General features: G+C 34.1%; 1 protein-coding gene across 2 annotated transcripts in view; it reads right to left on the bottom strand.

Annotated features, from left to right (window-relative positions):
• CSMD3 (CUB and Sushi multiple domains 3) overlaps positions 1-20564 on the bottom strand; it is a 715473-nt gene that overhangs the window by 349684 nt on the left and 345225 nt on the right. For both annotated transcript variants that reach the window (XM_009890359.1, XM_009890360.1), the window contains 2 exons: positions 18933-19036; positions 13593-13705 (listed from right to left, as the gene is read on the bottom strand). In XM_009890359.1, coding sequence (XP_009888661.1) covers positions 13593-13705; positions 18933-19036 — 217 coding nt within the window. The remainder of the gene's footprint in view (positions 1-13592; positions 13706-18932; positions 19037-20564) is intronic.

Below are 20564 nucleotides of genomic sequence, written 5' to 3'. Positions count from 1 at the left end.
CTGAAAAAAATGTATTAAAAAAAGAAAATGTTTGCTTTCCATATTTTCAGAATGGTATAATTTATAAATGCTGACAATTTTATAAAACTTTAGATGTTTTGCAAAACTTAAAATTAAAAACAAAATAAAAGAAGGAATTTTTCATGGAAAGTACAGGGAAAGAATTGTTTACTCTCCCATTATTTTTTTCCCCACAGCTAAAAGAAAAAAGATGCCTTTTGATTATTTTTTCTTCCCCTAGCATAGAATCATAGGTTCAGAGAATCATTCAGGTTGGAAGGGACCTCTAGAGATCATCTACTCCAATCTCCCTGCTCAGACAGGGTCACCTACAGCAAGTTGCCCAGGACAAGTTTTGAATGATCTCCAAGGATGGGTATTCTGCAACCTGTCTGGGCAACCTGTTCCAGTGTTTGACTGTCCTCTCACTAAAAGAGTGCTTTCTTATACCCAGACGGAATATCATGTTTTAATGTGTGGCAACTGCTTCTTCTGGGTACTACTGAGAGAAGTCTGGCTCCCTCTTCTTCATTCATTCCCAACAGGTATTTATACACATGGATAATATACCCCTATGCCACCTTCTCTCCTGGCTGAACAGCTCCAGTGATCTCATCCTCTTCTCATATGAAAGCTGCTCCAGCCCTTTAATCATCTCTGTGACCCTGTGACTTGCTCCAATAAATCCATCTATTTCTTGTACTGGGTAACCTGGAGCCAGACACAGTACTCCAGATGAAAGTAACAGCAAGTTACAGAATTCCTTCCTATTGCAGATGTAAAAGTTCAAAAATCATATAATATTCCACAAGCTTTGTATGTGTAAAGAAAGCTTCAACTGCTTTTGTATACATAAGTAGATAGACATATACTATTCATATGGGTATATTTCATTAATTATTTTCATCAGATGACAATTTTTTTTTTTTGCTTATTTTTATTATTACAAAAAGTGATAATTCATTAAGATGTTCTCTAATTCTCACAAGTGGCTTATCTGTTTAAAGGATGTGTCATAATTAACATGAAAATACTTTTGAAAATTATTCTGTCAGGTAATGTCAAATTCTGACTTTTCTCTCAATCTATTAATGTCAGTTTCTAAATCCACAAGTGTAGAAGCTTGCACTTGAAGTTCAGAGATTCAAGCAAAAAAAAATCATCCTGAATATTCATTTCCTTTTTAGAGTGAACAGGACCAAAGATTGCAACAAAAGCACTAAATTCCACAACACGTTTTCTGGAAAATCATAAAGTCTGCCTAGTCATACCAACTTGGAACTTCCTAGCATTTCTTTGACACCCACTTTCTCAGATATTCAATCAGATTTCATAAATGTTCCTGAAGCTAAAAGGAATTTTAGATCATCTACTGAAGTAACTTGTATTACTCCAGCTGACCAGAGGTTTGCTTTTTATAAAACCTGCAAGAGTTTTGATATTTATTTAATATTTAACACAATATTTACGCCTAGAGGGAGGGAGGAGGAAAGAAAAGAGGAAGAGTGAGGAGGAGTGAGGAAGAGGAGCGAGGAGAGAGCAGAGAGGGAGAGAAGAGAGTGCCTGGCAAACAGATCTTTCCAAGTAAATGTAAGGACTTTTCTACATCATCTGGAGAATCTATTAATTGCAAGTTAGAGAAGATATGACCAGATATATCCAGATGTTAAAACACAGAAATTTTAACAAAACAAATTTGGCAGATATTTTGAGCTGCTGCTTAGAGCAAATACAGACTCAGTGGCTGGACACCTTAGCATCACCTTGGAGCACTGGCCAGTCCATGTAGTATTTTGTTTTCTGGTAAAATTGAATCTTATAGTGTTTTGCACATGCTGCAAGTAGTTAAATAAACAACAACAAAAAAAAAGAAAACTAAAGCCTAAGGCAACTGCCATCTTCTCCCCATCCATACATACTAGAAAAAAGAAGCTATATATACACCACGGGGGAAACATTCATTTCCATCAGCATCAACTAACCAGATGACACATACATACAATAAATGCCTTGACTGTTCAAGAGCTGTAAATTAATAATTTTGGAATCCCTTCGTAATTCTTAATATAAACAAAAAAAAAGCTTAGATTTAGAATTCAAGTAGAGAAGAAGATGGTCTATTTTTTGATGTGACAACACAGAGACAAAGGCACCCTTTTATGATATTAGAGAATGGCATTTTTTCTCAGTTTTAAGGGACACAGACTCACACATCTCACAAATACTTTAATAACAAATTTGTGGCATCATGGACATCTTCAATTTGTCATTCTGGCACTTTTCATATATCATGAAGTATTTTATGCATAGAAATACACCATGCAGGAATGAAAGTAAAGGGAAAGAAAAAAAGAAAAGAACATGGAACTTTCTGGTGGTCTTTCTCAGAGAGAGTACAATGGTAACGTAAAAAGCATAAGCCATTAATTAAACATAATACGATTATGGATTTTAACCAAAGGAAACAAGTTTTTATTCGTATTCCATGTGCACCCTAAGAGGTATATTAAAACCTATGTACTCAGTGTTTTATTTCATATGTATAGTTTTATAAGAATATGACATCATGGTAAACAAAAATTTTTATTTTAGATATAATGATGAAATGGGATTTTTAATATATATTTCAGATATCCAACATGAATTATCAGCATATATAAGCCTAAAGACAGGATGTAAGTAAAAAAAAAACAAACACCTCTATATACTAAAGATTTTCTATAAAAGCAGAAAAAGGCTCATCAAGCAGAAATTCACGTAATGTTGTCTGTGCCACAAAAACTAGCTTTTAATAAACTGTTGCCTCAGCACCAGCAAAATACAATGAGGATTCAATCATACCGAAAAGTTGGCAATGACACCAATTAAAATGAAAGTGTGGACTCAACAGTTCATAAAATAATTAACGAGATTAAGGCAAATTTAATATTTAATGGGCTATCTGTGCACCATCTTTGGAAGTAAGCATCATCATATAGTGAGCTGATGTACTAGTTTGGGCTGGGCTAGGGTTAATTTTCTTCGCAGAAACTCATGTGGTGCTATGTTTTGGATTTGTGATGAAAAGTGTTGATAACACACTGATGTTTTACCTATTGCTGAACAGTGCTTACGCAGCATCAAGGCCTTTTCCACTTCTCACGCTGCCCCACCAGTGAGTAGGCTGAGGGTGCACAAGCAATTCGGAGGGGACACAGCTGGGACAGCTGACCCCAAATGACCAAAGGGATACCCCATATCATATGACGTCATGCTCAGCAATAAAAGCTGGGGGAAGAAGGAGGAACGGGGGGTCATTCAGAACTATGGAGTTTGTCTTCCCAAGTGACCATTACGTGTGGTGGAGCCCTGCTTTCCTGGAAATAGCTAAACATCTGCCTGCCGATGGGAAGTAGTGAATGAAATCCTTTTTTTTTGTTTTGCTTGCACATGCAGCTTTTGCTTTTATCTATTATTCTCTTTTTATCTCAGCACACAAGTTTTCTCACTTTTACCCTTTTGATTCTCTTCCCCGCCCAGCTGTGTGGGGTGTGAGCCCGGGGGCTGTGTGGGCCTTCCCTGCCTGCTGGGGTTAACCCACAACAGCTGGGCAAATCTAAAGCTTTATAGTTCATCCGTGTTTTCTCTGGAAATATGTTACAGAAAAGGCCAACCAACAGCAAACTGAAACAAAAAGCCATCAATAAATGTAAGATACAGTCTACTCTAATACAATCTAATTAATTGATAGAGGTTTCTCATAACATGAAAATACATGATGAAAAGGCCCTGTTGCTGTAGTTGTTTTCTAGAGTAATAGCACTTACAAAAATTGATTATTGACTTGAGGGAAAAAGAACAACAACAAAACCAAAAACATTCTCATGGAAAAATGCTTGGCAGTATGGAAAAATCAGAGGTCCAAGTAAGAGAAGTGCAAAACCTCAACCGGTTACGCTGATTCTTCCGAGTATTTTAGCTGGAAACGTTTTGAAAAACCTCCATACATACACGCATTTTAAATTTAAGTTCTGACTAGATTTTAAATGCAGTGCCTACCTGCTTGTAGCTGTCCTACACACTGAAGTACACAAAACCCAAAAAGTAGCTTTAGTCTTCATCCAACGAAGTAAAGTAAATTTCTAGCTCTCTGTTGCATGAAATACCAACAACTACAGAAATTTAGTAACAACTATGCTATGATGTTACTCCAACAGACAAACAGGTGGAAATCTTGCTTCTGACACCTTTTCTTAGGCTGATGTAGAAGGAAACAGATCTTAAAGTTTTGAAAGAAAACATTGCCAGAGGCTGCAAAACACTTCAAGAAAATGGGTGTGGTAGAGCCACGGGGGGCACCTCCATCAACTCAGATTGAAGTGTGGTAAAAGGAGGTTAATCAGGCATACAAAGTTCTCACTGTTGTAAAATATGCAGAGAAAAGAGCTAGGTTGGGGTTTTTTTTCTCCATTTTTTAAGACATCATGGCTAGTTGGTGGAGAACACAAAAAATATGTATTGTAAATATTGAGATAAATTCATTCAGATATAAATAAAATAATAAATATGGACACAGAACTCTATATTCACGGCACTTTTTAGAGATCTTCAGCTCAAGGTATTTAAACTGCTATTCAGTCACGGTGGGGTTGCAAATTCTACCCTTTGCCCAGGAGGATCTTTCCAAATGCATGAATTGCTTTAATACCTGTCTATGGGTTCTTGCTTTCTGCTGCAGAGATAGAGTTCAGAAATGTTCATAAGAAAATTTTCACCTAACTCCCACAAATAAACAAGCAGTTTTGGGTATATTTTTTACCCCCAAACCAGAAGTAAATTGTTAGTCTCTTGTAAGATATATGCCTAATAAATAAGACAGGAGAGCTGAATGCAATTCAATTCACGATGAAATGTTGAGGAGGATGAGTCAGACTAACAGCCATTTAGCTCAGTGTCCTCATTCAAGCAGTAGCTAATACTTAAGGACATAGAAAAAGATGACCTTTCCGTATGTAGTGTATTCATATTGCTCAGCAGACTAATGTCAGAGCAGAGAAAACCCTTCTGCTCTTCTTTATAGATAATACTATCATAAAAGGTTTGATTGCTAAATGCTTTTAATTAAATATTGTAAACCAGAGAGGATGACCTACAGTTTTATAGAACAAAATTTAAAAGTTGTGGGAGTCACCTTCAAATAACAATTTGTCTAACCAGCTCTCCCCTGACATGAGGGGATTTGCCACAAAAGGATCATAAATTGTGTGCCATGGAAATAATTACCTTCCTTTTAACCAAACAAAACCATTAAGTAGAAATATGAATATCAAATTAAGCTTTGTTGAAGACAAATAATCTCATTTTATAAATCAACTTGGAGAACATAATCTTAAACAATGCTAACATGTAGAGAAATCAGAATTAAAATCAATAATCAAACAGAAGCAGCAAGGACCAACAAATAACTCTTCTGGGGAAATTAGACTGAAGACCTGTTTTCACAAATTTGGTAAAGTTAACAGAAACATGGAAGTTTCTCAATAACAAAAATATACTCCTTTCAGAACTTATTTGAAAAGACAACAAAAAACCCCACACCCATTTTGATGCAGCAGCTTTTTGAGGCACAGTTTAATTTTAGTTCTCATATGACCTGAGACCAGTATATTTGTATTGAAAGATTACAGAGTTAAAAGCAATACTGGTAATAATTTATTTAAAAGGTAAATTCGAATAGCTGCACACAATTTTATAATTTTTTAACCTCCTACTAGATGAAAATTTTAAGACTTTCATTTAGACCTGCACAGCCTTTTCACAAGTCAGAAATACCATTTAAGGAGCTATGAAAGAGCAAATTTGATGCAACATTAATCTAGGTTTCTCACTGAAAAAACATATGACTTAAGTATATTGTTTTGAACATTAATAAATTACAAATAATGTACTAACATTTGACCTTTTTCTTGGATTGTAAGTATATAAGTGTGTGTTGAAGTACACACGTACTTCGTCAAATTGCTGCATGCAGTCTTGTCTAAGACTTGACAACATGTGGATAAAACGATATTAGTCTTTTTATTCAAACTTAAATGCGAAACATATCTTGAGACAGATAGGAAATTTCTTATCTCAGCAGTACGATGAACATAAACTTTTCTAATAATAAAGATGATCTATTGAAGACTGAGATGTCAATAGATCTACTAGAACAAGTTAGTAATTTAAAAAAACACAAAACAAACAAACAAATACCCCACAAAACCTATCCTGATGGTATGTATCAAAGTTTTGAAAGAACTTAATTTCTAGAAACAACACATGATCAATTGTAAAACAACCCCCTCAATAAACAAAAAAAACTACCAACAACTGATAATTATAAACAAAATATGTACTCCATCAAAAAGAAAAACATAAATTTCTTATTTTCCTAGCTGTTTCTGTGGGTGCTGTAAAGCAAAATCAGAAAACCTCAGTAATTTTTTGGACCTATGGTCACAGGAAAAGAGCTTGGTTTGGGGCTTGCTTAGGCATACGACTAGAAGTGCGGGTAGAAAAGCTTAAGGAATGTCTGACTTCTTCCTTAAGATAAACTTAGTATGGTAGGACAGAGGGGCAAATACAATGTCTGTTCTCAGAAAGAGTTCCAAGGGGCATCTGAAAAGCACAGAGATGTAAACCTGAGATGTAACAAGACTGTAGAAATCATAATCAAGAATAGATTCATCTGACACAAGGATGAAAATGGCATCTACAAAGCAGTATGGCTTTTCTAAAGGAAAGTCTTGCATTAGAAGCCTACCATTGCTTTCCAGAGAGATTAGCTGGCATAGAGACGAGAGAAATCTGGTTTACATAGACTATTTGCACTTACAAAGGCCATCTGAGGAAACACAAATGGAAGGTTTGTACAGAGACTAGGATCTCTGTCATAAAAAGACAGGGCTTTGAGCAATGTTTGCTTAAAATATAGTGAATTGATGGTAAAAGGAAATGGTCAGTTCTTTCAGAAGAGAGAAGTCACTAATGAACTAGTATCTAACCTTTTTGGCAATGTATTTGTAGATATACTGGAAAAGAAGGTAAGCAGTGAGATGTCAAAGCCTGCTGACAATACTAGCTTACACAGAGCCGCAATAGGACAACCACCTGGGAAGAAATAAAGAAAAGTCCTGCAAAACTGAGTAAGCAGTAAAATGGAAGATTAAATACACTGTATTCTCTATGAAAAGAATGAAAAGGCATCAGACAAAGACAGTAAAACTACAGTGAGCAAAAGGAAATACTTCTTCATTGGAATGTCCTTGCCATAAAATATTCAGAATACTAAAAGTGTACATGGGCTTAAGAGGAAAAATAGACAAAGTCATGGATGAAAAACTAGCAAGAGTTACTTACTTAAATAGAATGGATTTAGGAAGCCTCTGTGCCACAAGCTTTTAGTGTAGGAAAGCATTCTGGAGAAGTATGACTATATTGTTGCTTGCTCTATTTTTCTTATATGACACTCAGTTAAAGGGATCTTTGTTATGACTCTGTATAGTTGTTCTCAAATTCTTACAATCTAGGGATTACAAGCAGGAACTCTTATACCTTATGTCCAATACTTTTTTTTTTTTTTTTTTCAATTTAGATAAAATGATCAATAAAACATTTGGATAATACTGACAAAGTAGGGCCTGTTACCAAAAAAGCTTGCAGTGAGTTGTGGCCAAAAAAGGAGGAAGAACAAAGAGAGTAAAATACAAAACCAATTTTTATCTTGGCAGTAAGTTAACAAGGAAGGTGCCCCAGCTTTCTGCAGTTGATGCCCTTTTGCTTAATATATTCAAGATCTGAAATAGTAAAGAGCTTGAATTACAAAACTTGTGAATAACACACTTTCAGAAGAAATGGAATCAGGTACAGAGAAAGTTGTTCTGTATTCATAAACTATCTATTGGTTAGTGGGGTTGCACAGAAAAAAAGTGTTCATTTTTTTATATATAAATACAACGTAGTATTTGTATTTGAGAATTTGAACTAATCATGAGAATTACAAGGTTTAAAATCATTTGCACTGATTTAGCACAGAGATTTTTGCCATCAGTGTGAATCCCTCCCTGTCATTCTTTCTGCAAAATGAAGTTAGGATGCACAAGAAATAGAATCCAACTAAATAAATCATTGGCATGATCCTGTCAGTGGGTACAAAGGTAACAGAAATAATCAGAAAAGTGAAAATACTGCAAGATTATATAAACTGAAATGGATAAGACTGAACTGTTCAGAAAGGAGAAGTGTGACAGAGATTTAATTCTGGATTTTGAAGTGCAGAATGTACAAAAGCTTCACTTCCCTCTTCCTCATAAAAGAAGGATTAGGTAGTATTTAAAAAACAAACAATTCAGACCATCCAGTATTCTGTCCCCAACAGAAAAGCAAGTGCTGTTGAACAGTTAGTGATGGAAAAACCTCTCTGTGCCATCTGTGACATAAAATCTCAGATGTGTCTGCAGCTCAGTGCTTACTGCTAGGAAAATATGATCCACATTCACACTAAACTCCAGAAGGCTACCCCAGGCTGCAATAGCACCCCAAGCACTCAGGAACACAAGTCACACTGGTTGAAGCAAGATGAAAGTTATGCTTTAAGCAAAAAGAAATCTTTTGAAATACTGTGTGTCAAAGTGTAAATCCCATACCCTAAAATCAGATCATTGATGCAGAAAATTGAATAAGCAAATCTACTTTGCTTCATACTCACTTTTTACCTACACTCCTAACTAGTCTGGCATCTTAGAAGAGCCTCTTCCAAAACTTATCGTTACACTTCAACTTTATTTTCTCATACAATTAAAATTAGCATTTGTCTGATGTATTATCATAGTTAACAACAAAATCACACAGCTTTTTCTTGATAGGAGGCAGAGCTACCACGAGAACCTACTGATTTAAGAGGTTTTACTACTGTGTAGTAAAAAATAAAACAGACACACCAAAAGCAAAAAAATCCCTCAGATCTGGCCACTGCTCAGAGACTGAGGGTGTGATATCAGAAACCAGCAGAATTAGATTGCCCTGAGGGTAGTTTCCTTTTGTTTCAGAGGACTCAAATCTGACCTAAACAGAAGTTCAGCTTGCCTATACTATGCTAATACAGGATGGTTTTGTACTATATGTTTACATTACTGATTTCATTCCTTAAAATATTTTTTTCTATGAATTTGCACCATGATTATTTACTTTATTCTCTAATCACACAAATTCTGTGAAAAGAGTTTAGTTTGGAAAAGTGTATAAGGCATAATTTTTATTAAATTAGTTTTTACATAGGTCCAAAGTTACAAAAGGAAGCTATTGCATATGAAAGCGATTGCAGTTAGGGTTCTCATGTATAATTTTCCAAGAACTATAATATTCCACTGCTAGATTTTCAATCAGTTATTGCAAAATGAAATAAAGTCACAATTCTTCAAAATCTTATGACCTTAAAAAAATGGGTTTATAGTCTTTGAAGGTTATCAGTTTGCCTTGTATTTTGTGCAGCTGTTTTTTCATCAATTATAGATGAAGACCATTCAGTTTCAGTGTTTAAATATGTTGGAGATTGCTTCTCCACTATTGTTTAGACAGACACTTCTTTCCTCTTCACCATGGCTTTGTCAATAGAAGTGCTACTGTGACAATATGGCACCACTTCCTGAAATACTGAATGATGCAAAGTATTCAGGCAACTTCTCATCAGTAATGAATATTAATTTTGAATTTACTTTCATAACACTGATGTGGGAAGCTTAAGAAGAATCCATTATTTATCTGTTTTGTTTGGCAAGTATAGAGGCAATAAAGTCTGGTCTCATATCAAAAGGAATCGACTAGTATTTTCAAACAATCCCCCAAAATTATAACTTGTATTTCTGCCTTATGACTTGTAAATTCTGACTTCTGTATTTCTGTCCTGCCCATTCCTGTTATTTATTATTCTACCTTCCTGAGCAGTTTTATTTTATGGGATACTGGAAAAGGAATTTCAAAACAACAACAACTCAAAACAACAACAAACGCTCTCTCCAATGTTTAAATCTCTACTTTATACTTAAATAATTACAATGGATCTAGCTATTAAAACCATAAAATAACTCCACATGCAACATCTTAGTCTAGAAGAAGACAAAGTTGTTTATTATTTCACAAAGACTTAGTAGATTCTCTCAAATGGCAGTTACATAAAAGAGAATAAACTGTTAGCTCCGGCAATAACATAAATTTAAAAGAGTTCTTCAGCTGAAAACCTACTAATGCAAAGGTATTTAAAAATTCATTTGTCTATTTCTATCATTACAAATGATACAGCATATTCAATTCTATCCCCGTCATAAAAGATGTGACCTTCTATCTCGCACCTTGAGCAAGCATACTATTTTGAAGGACAATGGGTAAAGGGCACTGGGTAATGACATCCCACAACCTTCTGCTCCTGCCGTCATATTCCATGTAGGACTCAGAACAATCTCCGTTCTTGAAAAAGCCTGCCAGACTCAGACCTAGATGTCAACTAGATTGAAGAATGTCTTTATGAATTTTGATGGGATGAGACATGCACATCTCCACTACCTCTGTAGTCAGTTGAGTCTCAGGATGCACAGAAGCAGATATTCAGGCATCAAAACATTTTAGTGGGAAATTATTTTAGCAATTAGCAAGTGCTGTTATTAAATATGTTATCAGGTCATTAACTCCAACATAAGCAAGTCTGTAAGGTGAAAAAATAGAAGAGACAACATCTATATTATCTAGAAGAATTTCATTGTGTTTTAGTAGTTTTACTTTGGACAAGCTTTATCAGGTCCTGATAAATGCCCAGTAGGAACTGAAGCACATAAGGAATGTTATTCCTGTTGCTATTCAAGTGCATCTTATGAACACGGGCACAAACTTGAACATAGGAAGTTCCATTTTAACATGAGGAGGAACTTCTTTGAGGGTAGTGGAGCACTGGCACAGGCTGCCCAGAGAGGTTGTGGAGTCTCCCACTCTGGAGACATTCAAAACCTACCTGAACGCTGTCCTGTGCAACCTGTTGTAGGTGACCCTGCTCTGGCGGGGGGGTTGGACTAGGTGATCTCCAGAGGTCCCCTCCAACCCTGACCATTCTGTGATTCTGTGTGATTCTGTGTGATTCTGTGATTACCTCAAAGGAATGCAATTTGCGTCGTTCAAGATTGCTCTGTGATGAAAACTAAAGCAATGGGAGTGGGAATTATCAGAAGAATATTCAGTTCAAAAATCACACTGCTCATTCTAATCTAAAATGTTAATGTAATTGCACCTTTTATGTAAGCAGAAACTTACAAGATCTATTTATATTATATATATAAATAGATACAATGTCAGCCATAGTTAGGTGTCTGAGTGGATAGTGGAAATTGTGAGGTGGAAAGGGACAATTTATAGGAACGGAATTTGATCTAGTCCATTGAAGAGAAACACAAGCAAGCTGGGCATGCATTCGTAATAATTCATGTAGTTGCCTAAACTAAAATGTCCTCTGACCCTGACTCCCAGAAATCACAATTCTCTTAAATAATTCGGAACATTTTTTAGAGAAAAGTCTTTGCAATTTTTTTGATTCTAGTAAAGAAGTCCATGATATGTCATAGCCCTGAACATACTGTTCTAACTCAATTGCTCAGAGTACCTTATTGGACTTTTTCTCAACTTCCAATTCCTAAGTTCCAAAACTTTAATTGTAAACCAGCTTTTTATCCAAAATACTACCCATGTAGATGTCTCTTTTCAGAGACTACTATCATTAACAGAAAGTACCTAAACACAAAGAAAAAAAACAACCAAACAAAAAAAACAGCAAACCCCCAAACCTGCACCCTCCTTTCCCTTCCTTCCCATGTTAAGGGAACATATCCTGGCTTCCGGCATCTCTAGTGAACACATACTCTCAGGGATTAAAGCAAGGCAACTGATACGAAAAAAAATATCCCATACTCTAAATTGGGGGAAAAAAAATCAAAATAAAACAAAAAAAACCCACCACACAGGGCCTATCCATTGAATGCTTGATGCATTCAAATGCTATTTAGTGAGCTAGTGTAAAGTACCAGTGTAGGGCAAGAGAGAATTAGAGACTCAATATCTAGGTGTGCAATCACAGAGTTGATTATATGGAGATGAGATTGTGAATGTTCACCCTTTCTCTCCCCTTCTACCTATTCATATTCAATTAATTTTATTCTTGCAGAACTATAGCTTCTAAGAATAAATGTAACTCATGAATAAAACAACAGAGTGGTAGATTGTAAGACAGTAGACAATAACCCTCTGCCTTCTGCAAACTAAAATTGTTGCAAGTAAAATTAATTTTACTAGAAAAGAATCCTGTAAATAAAGGAAACAACTACTTGAGCTGTGCAAATTATTTTGAATTCAGATCTTAAAAAGTTTCTTTTTTTTTCTTTTCTACTGAGCTATGGTTCAAATTTTGCTATATTAACAAATTCTTAAACTTATTTATATTTCTCCTGCCCTTTTAAACAGCTGGAATGTGGAAATCCCAGGTCTTAGTAACTACGATGAAACAAAATAGTAAGATCTTTCTACCTTACTTCACTAGATCTGAATACCAAGAGAGCACAAGTGCACTTGTGCCATACCACTATAGAGCCTAATATACACAAACAGCCAAAGGAAAGCTATGGACAGAACAAACCAGCAAGTGACATTGTGCAGCTTTACTTGCAATATGCTTACTCACTCCATCTGCCCCTCCTCAACATCAGCTCTACTTCTAACAGACTTCATTGTTGGTTTAACTTTTGCCTTTCCTCCCTCCCCTTTTAATGAATAATTTTGATGAATAATCATACTTTTGATTATTCAGTTTTGGTGGTAGGCAGGAACCAAACAATTTAAAAATTTGTTGCAAGAAATACATGCAGCGATGTTAAATCTAAGATAAAAATAATAAATATAACTAGTTCTGTAATAATACAGAGGTGTATATATATATGCTATTCTTAATTTTTTGGTTGGTTCTGCTTTTCATGCTATATGAAAACTGTATGTTCCCCTAGAAATATCAAATAGCAACAGCTGGTTTATGTTATGCATTACAGATCCCTCACATTTAAAGGCCATAAAGAGCAATATTATTAGGTAAGTTTTTCTTTGTCTTGGCCCAAAACTCATAAGTAATTCAAATTCTTCATTTGTGGAGGTTTTTTTTCTGCTGTGGTAGGCACAATTAATTTCCAAAAGAATCTAGGAAGTATTCATTTTCTTTACACATTTAGCTTTAAATAATCATAGAATTATTTCATTTTAATATTTTTCAACATGAAATAACAGAACATAAATTTAAAACTATGTGCCAAAAAGCAACTGTTGTAAAAACACACCAAATAAAATGTGTGCAGATTTAAGTGACGTAAGACCTTTAAAGAGAACAAATTCATTTTTTTTGGTTTTTTTTCAACTCAGCTTGCATTTTCTTGTTTTTGAAACTGACAGAACTGGAAATAGAATGCATCCCCTAACATAAAAGAAAAGCATTCCATAATACTGGCTTAATTTTTATCACACCATTAAATTTGCTTCCAATAATGTATTGTTACCTTTGTAGTTAACCTTGAAACCGATTGAGCCCACGCTTTCATCCGTTTGAAGGTGCAACCACATCTGATTGCTCATGCTCACAATTAAGTCTGGTACAAAGCTCCCAGTTAACCTATAGATAGAAAAAAAAAATCTGTAAAGTCATTAAGTACCTAGGTTTTTTTGTGTTTTTTTTTTTTCTCTCTTTGTAAGGAATGTAAATAACTATTAAGTATTTTTTTTTATGTTTTTTTGTTTTTAAATTCACTGTATCCACTTCACACCAAATTAGTTATCTGACTGGTTAGCCAATACAGGTCATAAGTGTCCAATTACAGCAGATTTGATAGCAGTCTACAAACACAAGCAACTACTGCTTGTGTTGTACTGAAATATTTCATCTCACTTCCAGTTGTTGGTCCAGAAAGACATGCCTCCCGCCTAATCTTAAATCTTATCTGGCAGCCCTGTGTGCATGGCTTGGACACATGTGGGCATATCAAATGGCACTAGAAGCCCATAATGAGGAGCTGCACTTATTCTTCCAAAAAAGCGTTTCTCTGATATACAATTTCCCACTCTGGAATACACACATTGCATATTTAAGACAAAGTTGTTATTCTTAAATAGCAATACTATCACGAAGGTCCATATGTTCCCTGCACTCTGTCACCTCTCCTCATCACCTCTACCACAACAATGGCAGAATGTGCCTGACAGACTCAGCTAACATTCATTCCTTCATTAACAAAAATACCAAATATCACAACTTTAAAACCTCCTAATGCTACAGGATGTTGATTAATTGGAAGGAACTAAACATCGCTTTTTTTTTTTTCTTTTTTCACTTTTCATGTAGTTTGCAAAAATTTGCAAGACAATGCAATCTTAAATGTGCATTTTGTTTGAGGAATGAAATAGTGTGACAGCAAAAAGTCTTTCTGTTTGGGAAAGCTGCAGTTTTATGTTATATTCCATTTTTTTTCCCAAAACTTTGTCTCAAATTTTGTAAGAGTTTATCGACTAAAACAGAGTGTACCAAAACAGAAAGTACCAAAACATTTTCCATTCTTGTAAAATGGATCACAAGCACAAGACTGTATAAGAGTGAAAACTGTTAGTTTGTTTTTTGCATTTCTAACCATTCTTTAAAGCTAGCTGAAACTTCATATGGACTATTTTAAATATATTTTGCAGTTAATTTTAGTTCTCCCCTCTGGTCTTTTTTAGCTTGTATTTCATACTCTGCTGTGGGAGAATTTCATGTCTATTTCCCACATCTGTGTTCACAGATGGAGCTACTACAAAGACTCTTGCCAGAATTGATCGAGTAAATGTCTGGCCAAAATAATGTACTAACTGCTCATTCCCTCACTATGGGAAAGTGTCTTCAATGAGTTCAGTCTTTGCCAAATTAATAGATTAACAGAAAGTTCCTCAGAAACAACACTGATGTAATGGCTAACAGAGTTTTGTAATTGTCACTGGTGACTGACCGTACATTTTGAGAATATTAAGGCCATTGGGAATATTTATCTCTGTTGTGTCAGACAGAATAATTCCTATGATAAACAGTCATCAAATTTTTTATCATATCTGTTTCCTGAAGTCAATTATAAATACATTTTTTAAAGGCATACAAATTTCAAAAAACCCATATATTTTTAAATGAAATAGTACATGGGAAAAAATACAGTTTTTGAAAATAAGAACCAATAAACAGAATACAGAAATCACTTGTTGCTCTTTTTTAATTGCTTAGGGATTCCTGTACAATATTTGGGAAGACTTTGGGGCCACAGATTATTTGGATTCATTACCTAGAGTCCTCTTCTGGAATCAAGTTCTTACACCTTCCCTTTCATAAGCTGAGTAACGAACACTGTCAACAGTAGAAATGGATAGATGCGATTATGATGCCTCCTTTTTTATTAAACAGCTTAACCGTTATGACACTCAGCAGGGTGTTCTCCACCTCTTCCTCTAGGACTGCAGAACTACCTCTCCCATGTGCTAATGACATACATTCCTCCTGAGAGAGTACCCTGAAGACGGTTAGAAGATATTCAGAAGATTTCAACACTCTCCATCTGCTGAAGACGATTTGTAATATGGGAGGTTGTATACATATACACTCAACACAGCAAACATACTAAAAGAGTAAGAATGGCTTTCGTGCCTTGTGCACTGGATTTTCCAGATGCATGCTACTGTGCTCAGATGTGTATTACATTAAAAATCACCTGCGGCAACTGTCAGACCAAGCCACTGAAAGCAGACTTCCAAACATCCTGGAAAAGTGCTGTGACTGATGTATGAAGGAGGACTATCCCTCTATCCCTTGGTAATAAAATTTAACACCGGTCCACCTTGCAAAGATCTTAGTTCCATAGGAAAGCACTAAGAATGACGTCATTTTAGTCATCTTGTCAAACACACAAAAAATGTGTTCCATTCAGATTTAAGTTCACTTGGGGGCCAGGCTCACTAGACTGGAGAGTTTGCCATGTTGCTGGGTATATATAGGCACAGAGTTACAGGCACCATTAGAAACTTAATGGCAAGTACTGAAATGGCTTTAGAGTTTAGCTCCTTCTGTAATTAGCACCAGCAGAGTAGGAATTGTCAGGACTACAATTCCAATTTAGGAAGCATAATTCTATCTAAATGCCATTTAAATTCAGTTTTTGGTTCTGAACCTTCCTATCTAGCAGTGCTCAGTAAAACTAGTGGATCAAACACTTGGATAAGTTTCCTGATTAACTTTGATAAACTTTAAGATAAAAGATTTCACATAATTTACACATAAACCAGACATACTCAAACCAATGTTCTTCAGCAATTTGTTGGAGGAAAGATGATTATTTTAAAATTTAAAATCCAAAAATTAAATCATATAATAGCCGCTTTATTTGCTATGCATCATATTTCAGATAAAGTCTGCATGGCTCACAGGAGAAAAGATTTATAATTTTTTTACAGTACTCAATTATGTTCCATCTTCCACATAATTTTTTAATGCATTTTAATCTTAATAACTTTGACATTGATACTTCTGATAACAGAATAATAAGCCATCATTCCACTGGTAAACAAAAATAATATATGTGTGGCTGATTATACAATGTTATCTAATATTAAAACCCCACAAATTAATTGGCGGATTTTTTGCTTTTCCGCGATCTCTATGGTAATAATTATTTATTTTTTTTTTACCTATTTATTTACAGAACAGATTCTCTTATCATATGTTAACACTTGACAATTCTAATTAACTCTTTTATTAAATAAAATGACTCATAATTCCTTTATATTCATGACAATTTTAATCCTGTAATTGCATTATTTCTCCCCAACATAAGTCTCCTTATCAGACATACTTTTATAAAATACTAACACCTCTAATGAAAAAAAAAAAAAAATCTGGACAGAGTGCTTTACTACATTACTCAACATTTTAAATATCATTGTACTGTATATCAATGTGTCACTGTAATTCAGGTACTAACGAAAAACAATACTTTAGTTAAATTTTAGTAAGACCTGGTGAATTAATACTTAATAAATGCTCTTTCCACATAAGAAGATATTCAATATAGTTTAGGAATCTAAGAATACCTGAAATGGAATTCCTGCATTATCAGAAATATGTTTTGAAAACTTGGTACTGTTCCTAAAATAGAAATTATAGTACTTCCTCACTTCTCAAAACTATAATTAGTAACAATTATCACATCTATGATCCACTGAAGAAGCTTTGCATTATCCTAAAGTAATTGCACCTAAAATATTTGGCCAAACGCTGGTCCTCTCATTGATAAGAAGGGGTAGAATGATTACAAAAACAGTTAAAAATAAAAGGTCAGACAGTCTATCCCCTGAAAGATAAATCATCTAAGGGGAAACTGATGACAAAAATCTGCAAATCTTGAAAAACTGTATTTTCTGCTCAAAGTTTTGCATTAGGAAATTAGGAAAGAAAAAAAGGTAAACATTGGGTTTAAGGTACTCAAACCATACAAATTCTTGGTATCCTTCTTATGGTGAGTAATGGAAAGTTGCAATATATAAAAATACTATTAAAACTTTTCCATTCAATATACTGCAGGGAATATCATTCTAAGGAATCCTAATTTTGCTGTTCTTTTTGGTTTTGTTTAAACATATTTTGTACTAAACATTCATCACATCTGCTTCTGTTCTGATCTATGTTTTAAATTTGTAACTTATTTGAACTAATGATAAGATAAGGTACTTACTGAGAGGCCAGTTTATTTTAAAATAACAGCTAAATATTATTTGGCCTTTTTCAAAAATCTTTTCTAAGTAGCAGACAATCCCTTATGGGTAAAATATAATTACTAAACAATAAACAACATATTTGTTTGGTTTGATTTTTTTTTGCATAAAATTGAGTCATATTTGAAAAAAATTACTACAATGTATTTTAAGAGGCCTTCATTTCTCCTACAAAACATTGAATTATTTACTCAGAATGGAATTGGAGCTACATAAAATGACAGACTACAAGTAATATCTAATTACAGCATTCTGCATATTTTCAAATGACTGAGGAATAAACAGAATAAAGGAATAAACACTGGGTTATACTGCTGTCGTCAAAATTTTGCAAATAAATAATACTTGAGGCTGTCATTATTATAAGATCAGTTTTCATCACAAGTATCTGAGAAATACAGATTCTGAAGTTAATCAATGGTTGTTAAGTATATACCTCTATATATATCTGGGCTCACATGTTCTAGAAGTCTAATGGATGACAAAAATCTTATTTAATACTCAATGCTGTCTGACTTGTAATCATATATGGCTTAGGCAATATCCTGCTCAGATTTTCTCTGTAGTAATTTTCTTCACTATCTTAACTAATTTTTTGAGTTATCTACAGTAGTCAATAAGCACTTTAAGGTCAAGATCCTATAGAACATCTTTTGTCATACTAAGCTTGCTAGGAGATTGTAAAAGTTTATGTGCAAGTTGTCCATTTATCTATTTTTAATTATGTTCTTATATACTTTTAATTTGAGAACACAGTTACAAAGCGAGCACAATAGCCCCTAAAGATTTACATGTCTGCAGATGAATGCACAGACTATGTCTTTTGAAATTTCTGATTTTAGCTTATCTTTTTCTTTTCTGATGTCTAGCCTGTATCTTTCTGATTTCAGAACAGTAAACATACAACAATGAATTTAAACTGTCACCTTCGGTAATTTTAGAAGCTCAGTAAGATTAGGGTTTTTTGAGATTTACTTGATTCTAATCACTATTTACACTCATCAAAAAACGCATTAATGATATTCTGTAATATATACAAATTGGAAATGAGAAAGACTTACACTTGAAGTACAGTTTTAGGATCACCCACTTCTCCTCCATCACCAATTGTCAGTGTGTCATAGCCAATCTCCAGATCAAATTCTTCAAAATTTATCTGAATAACCTAGGAAACAAAATAAGCAAATATATTTTAGAAATAAAGAAACGTACCTGAAAGATGAGTCTGTAAATAAGCTTTTCAGCATTGTAAATAAGAGATTTTCCAATTAATAATTACTTGTAACTTTAGCATATTTTATAACAAATTATTGTAATTAAACCAACAGGTTTGGTTCACAAAATATGAATTATAATAACTTTAAGGTATCATCACTCTGCTGACCTCCTCAAAGCAACATCATTTCATTTATTTATGTAGTTGTTACATGTTTAATACAGTTCTGAATAATTGTATTACATTTTGATTAAGATATACTCAAAGGGCAACATAACTAATTGCACTTTGTGCAATACAATTGTCTTCAAATAACAACTGAATAATTGTATTTCACTGAGTAAAGGCAGTGAAGGTGAAGAACATAATTTACTCCTGACATCTATAATCTGGCTCAAGTAGAATAAAGCTGTATCAAAGTAAAAGTAATTTTCTTATTTCATGAACCTGAGTAAAATGCAACCATCAGAAGCATGGGCATTTTTTATATCCTGTGATTTAAACTGCAGTACACATATTTAATGTTGAAGGATGAAAATTTCCGCTCTATTTTAAGAATACAATGGATTTTTCACTTAGAGAAAAATTCAAACGTATTATTAGAAAAGAAAAAAATGTATATTGTTTCCACCCATGTATTAATCATGCTAACTCTGTCTTTATGAAAATAATAGAAGTTCCTCAAATTTTCATATAGATAAAAATGACAGAATACTTATGCATAGTAATTTTTAATACTTATGTCTGTAATATATGGTCTTTATTATTGTTATAATTGAGAATTGTGAGTGTTTGTTTTTGAAGCTGTGGATGCCATTCTGATGGATTAATATCACATCCTTGAAAACTCATATCACTTTGTTACACTGGGGTCTGGTAATTGTTTGAAGAAAGACATGTTTCTATGAACAAAAACCAGTACAGGCAAATCGGAGAAGCTGACATATCTTCTGAGGATTGTAATTTGTTCCAAAGGGAGGAGAAACTTTTTTTTATTTTTTTAACAGGTGTAAATAGGAACATAAATACTCTGAGGAACAACCAGTCTGGCATATTCACATATACAAACGTGTGTGCTTGCATGTATGCGCGTGCATGTATGTGTGTCTTATACCCCAGGGAATAAAGCCAAGTACAGGGAGTTAAGAGTGCTCCTGTGGAGAGGACATGGAAAATTGTGTAGGCAAGTAGCTGATTTGCTCTAATTGTCTGAGTAAAGCAGACAAAACCACACATAAACCTTCTTAATCTTCCTAGTGTAAAAAAAAAAATATTCTGGATAGTTTGTGTTGTTCTAGCCACAAAATTTGTAAGCCTAGATATGAGAAATTTAACTGAAATCCATAACTAGATTTAAGGCTGATACATATTTCATTCACTATTTAAAAAATTAAAAAAAAGAAAAAAGAAAAGAGACTTCATTACTGGTCCACATTTAAATTATGTGTAATTAGATGTGCAGTTACATGAGAACAAG

This window comes from Charadrius vociferus, unplaced genomic scaffold (genome assembly GCF_000708025.1).
Source record: "Charadrius vociferus isolate BGI_N301 unplaced genomic scaffold, ASM70802v2 scaffold168, whole genome shotgun sequence".
NCBI lineage: Eukaryota > Metazoa > Chordata > Aves > Charadriiformes > Charadriidae > Charadrius > Charadrius vociferus.
Note: the sequence above shows the minus strand (reverse complement) of the source record. Positions and strands in the feature narration are given on the sequence as shown.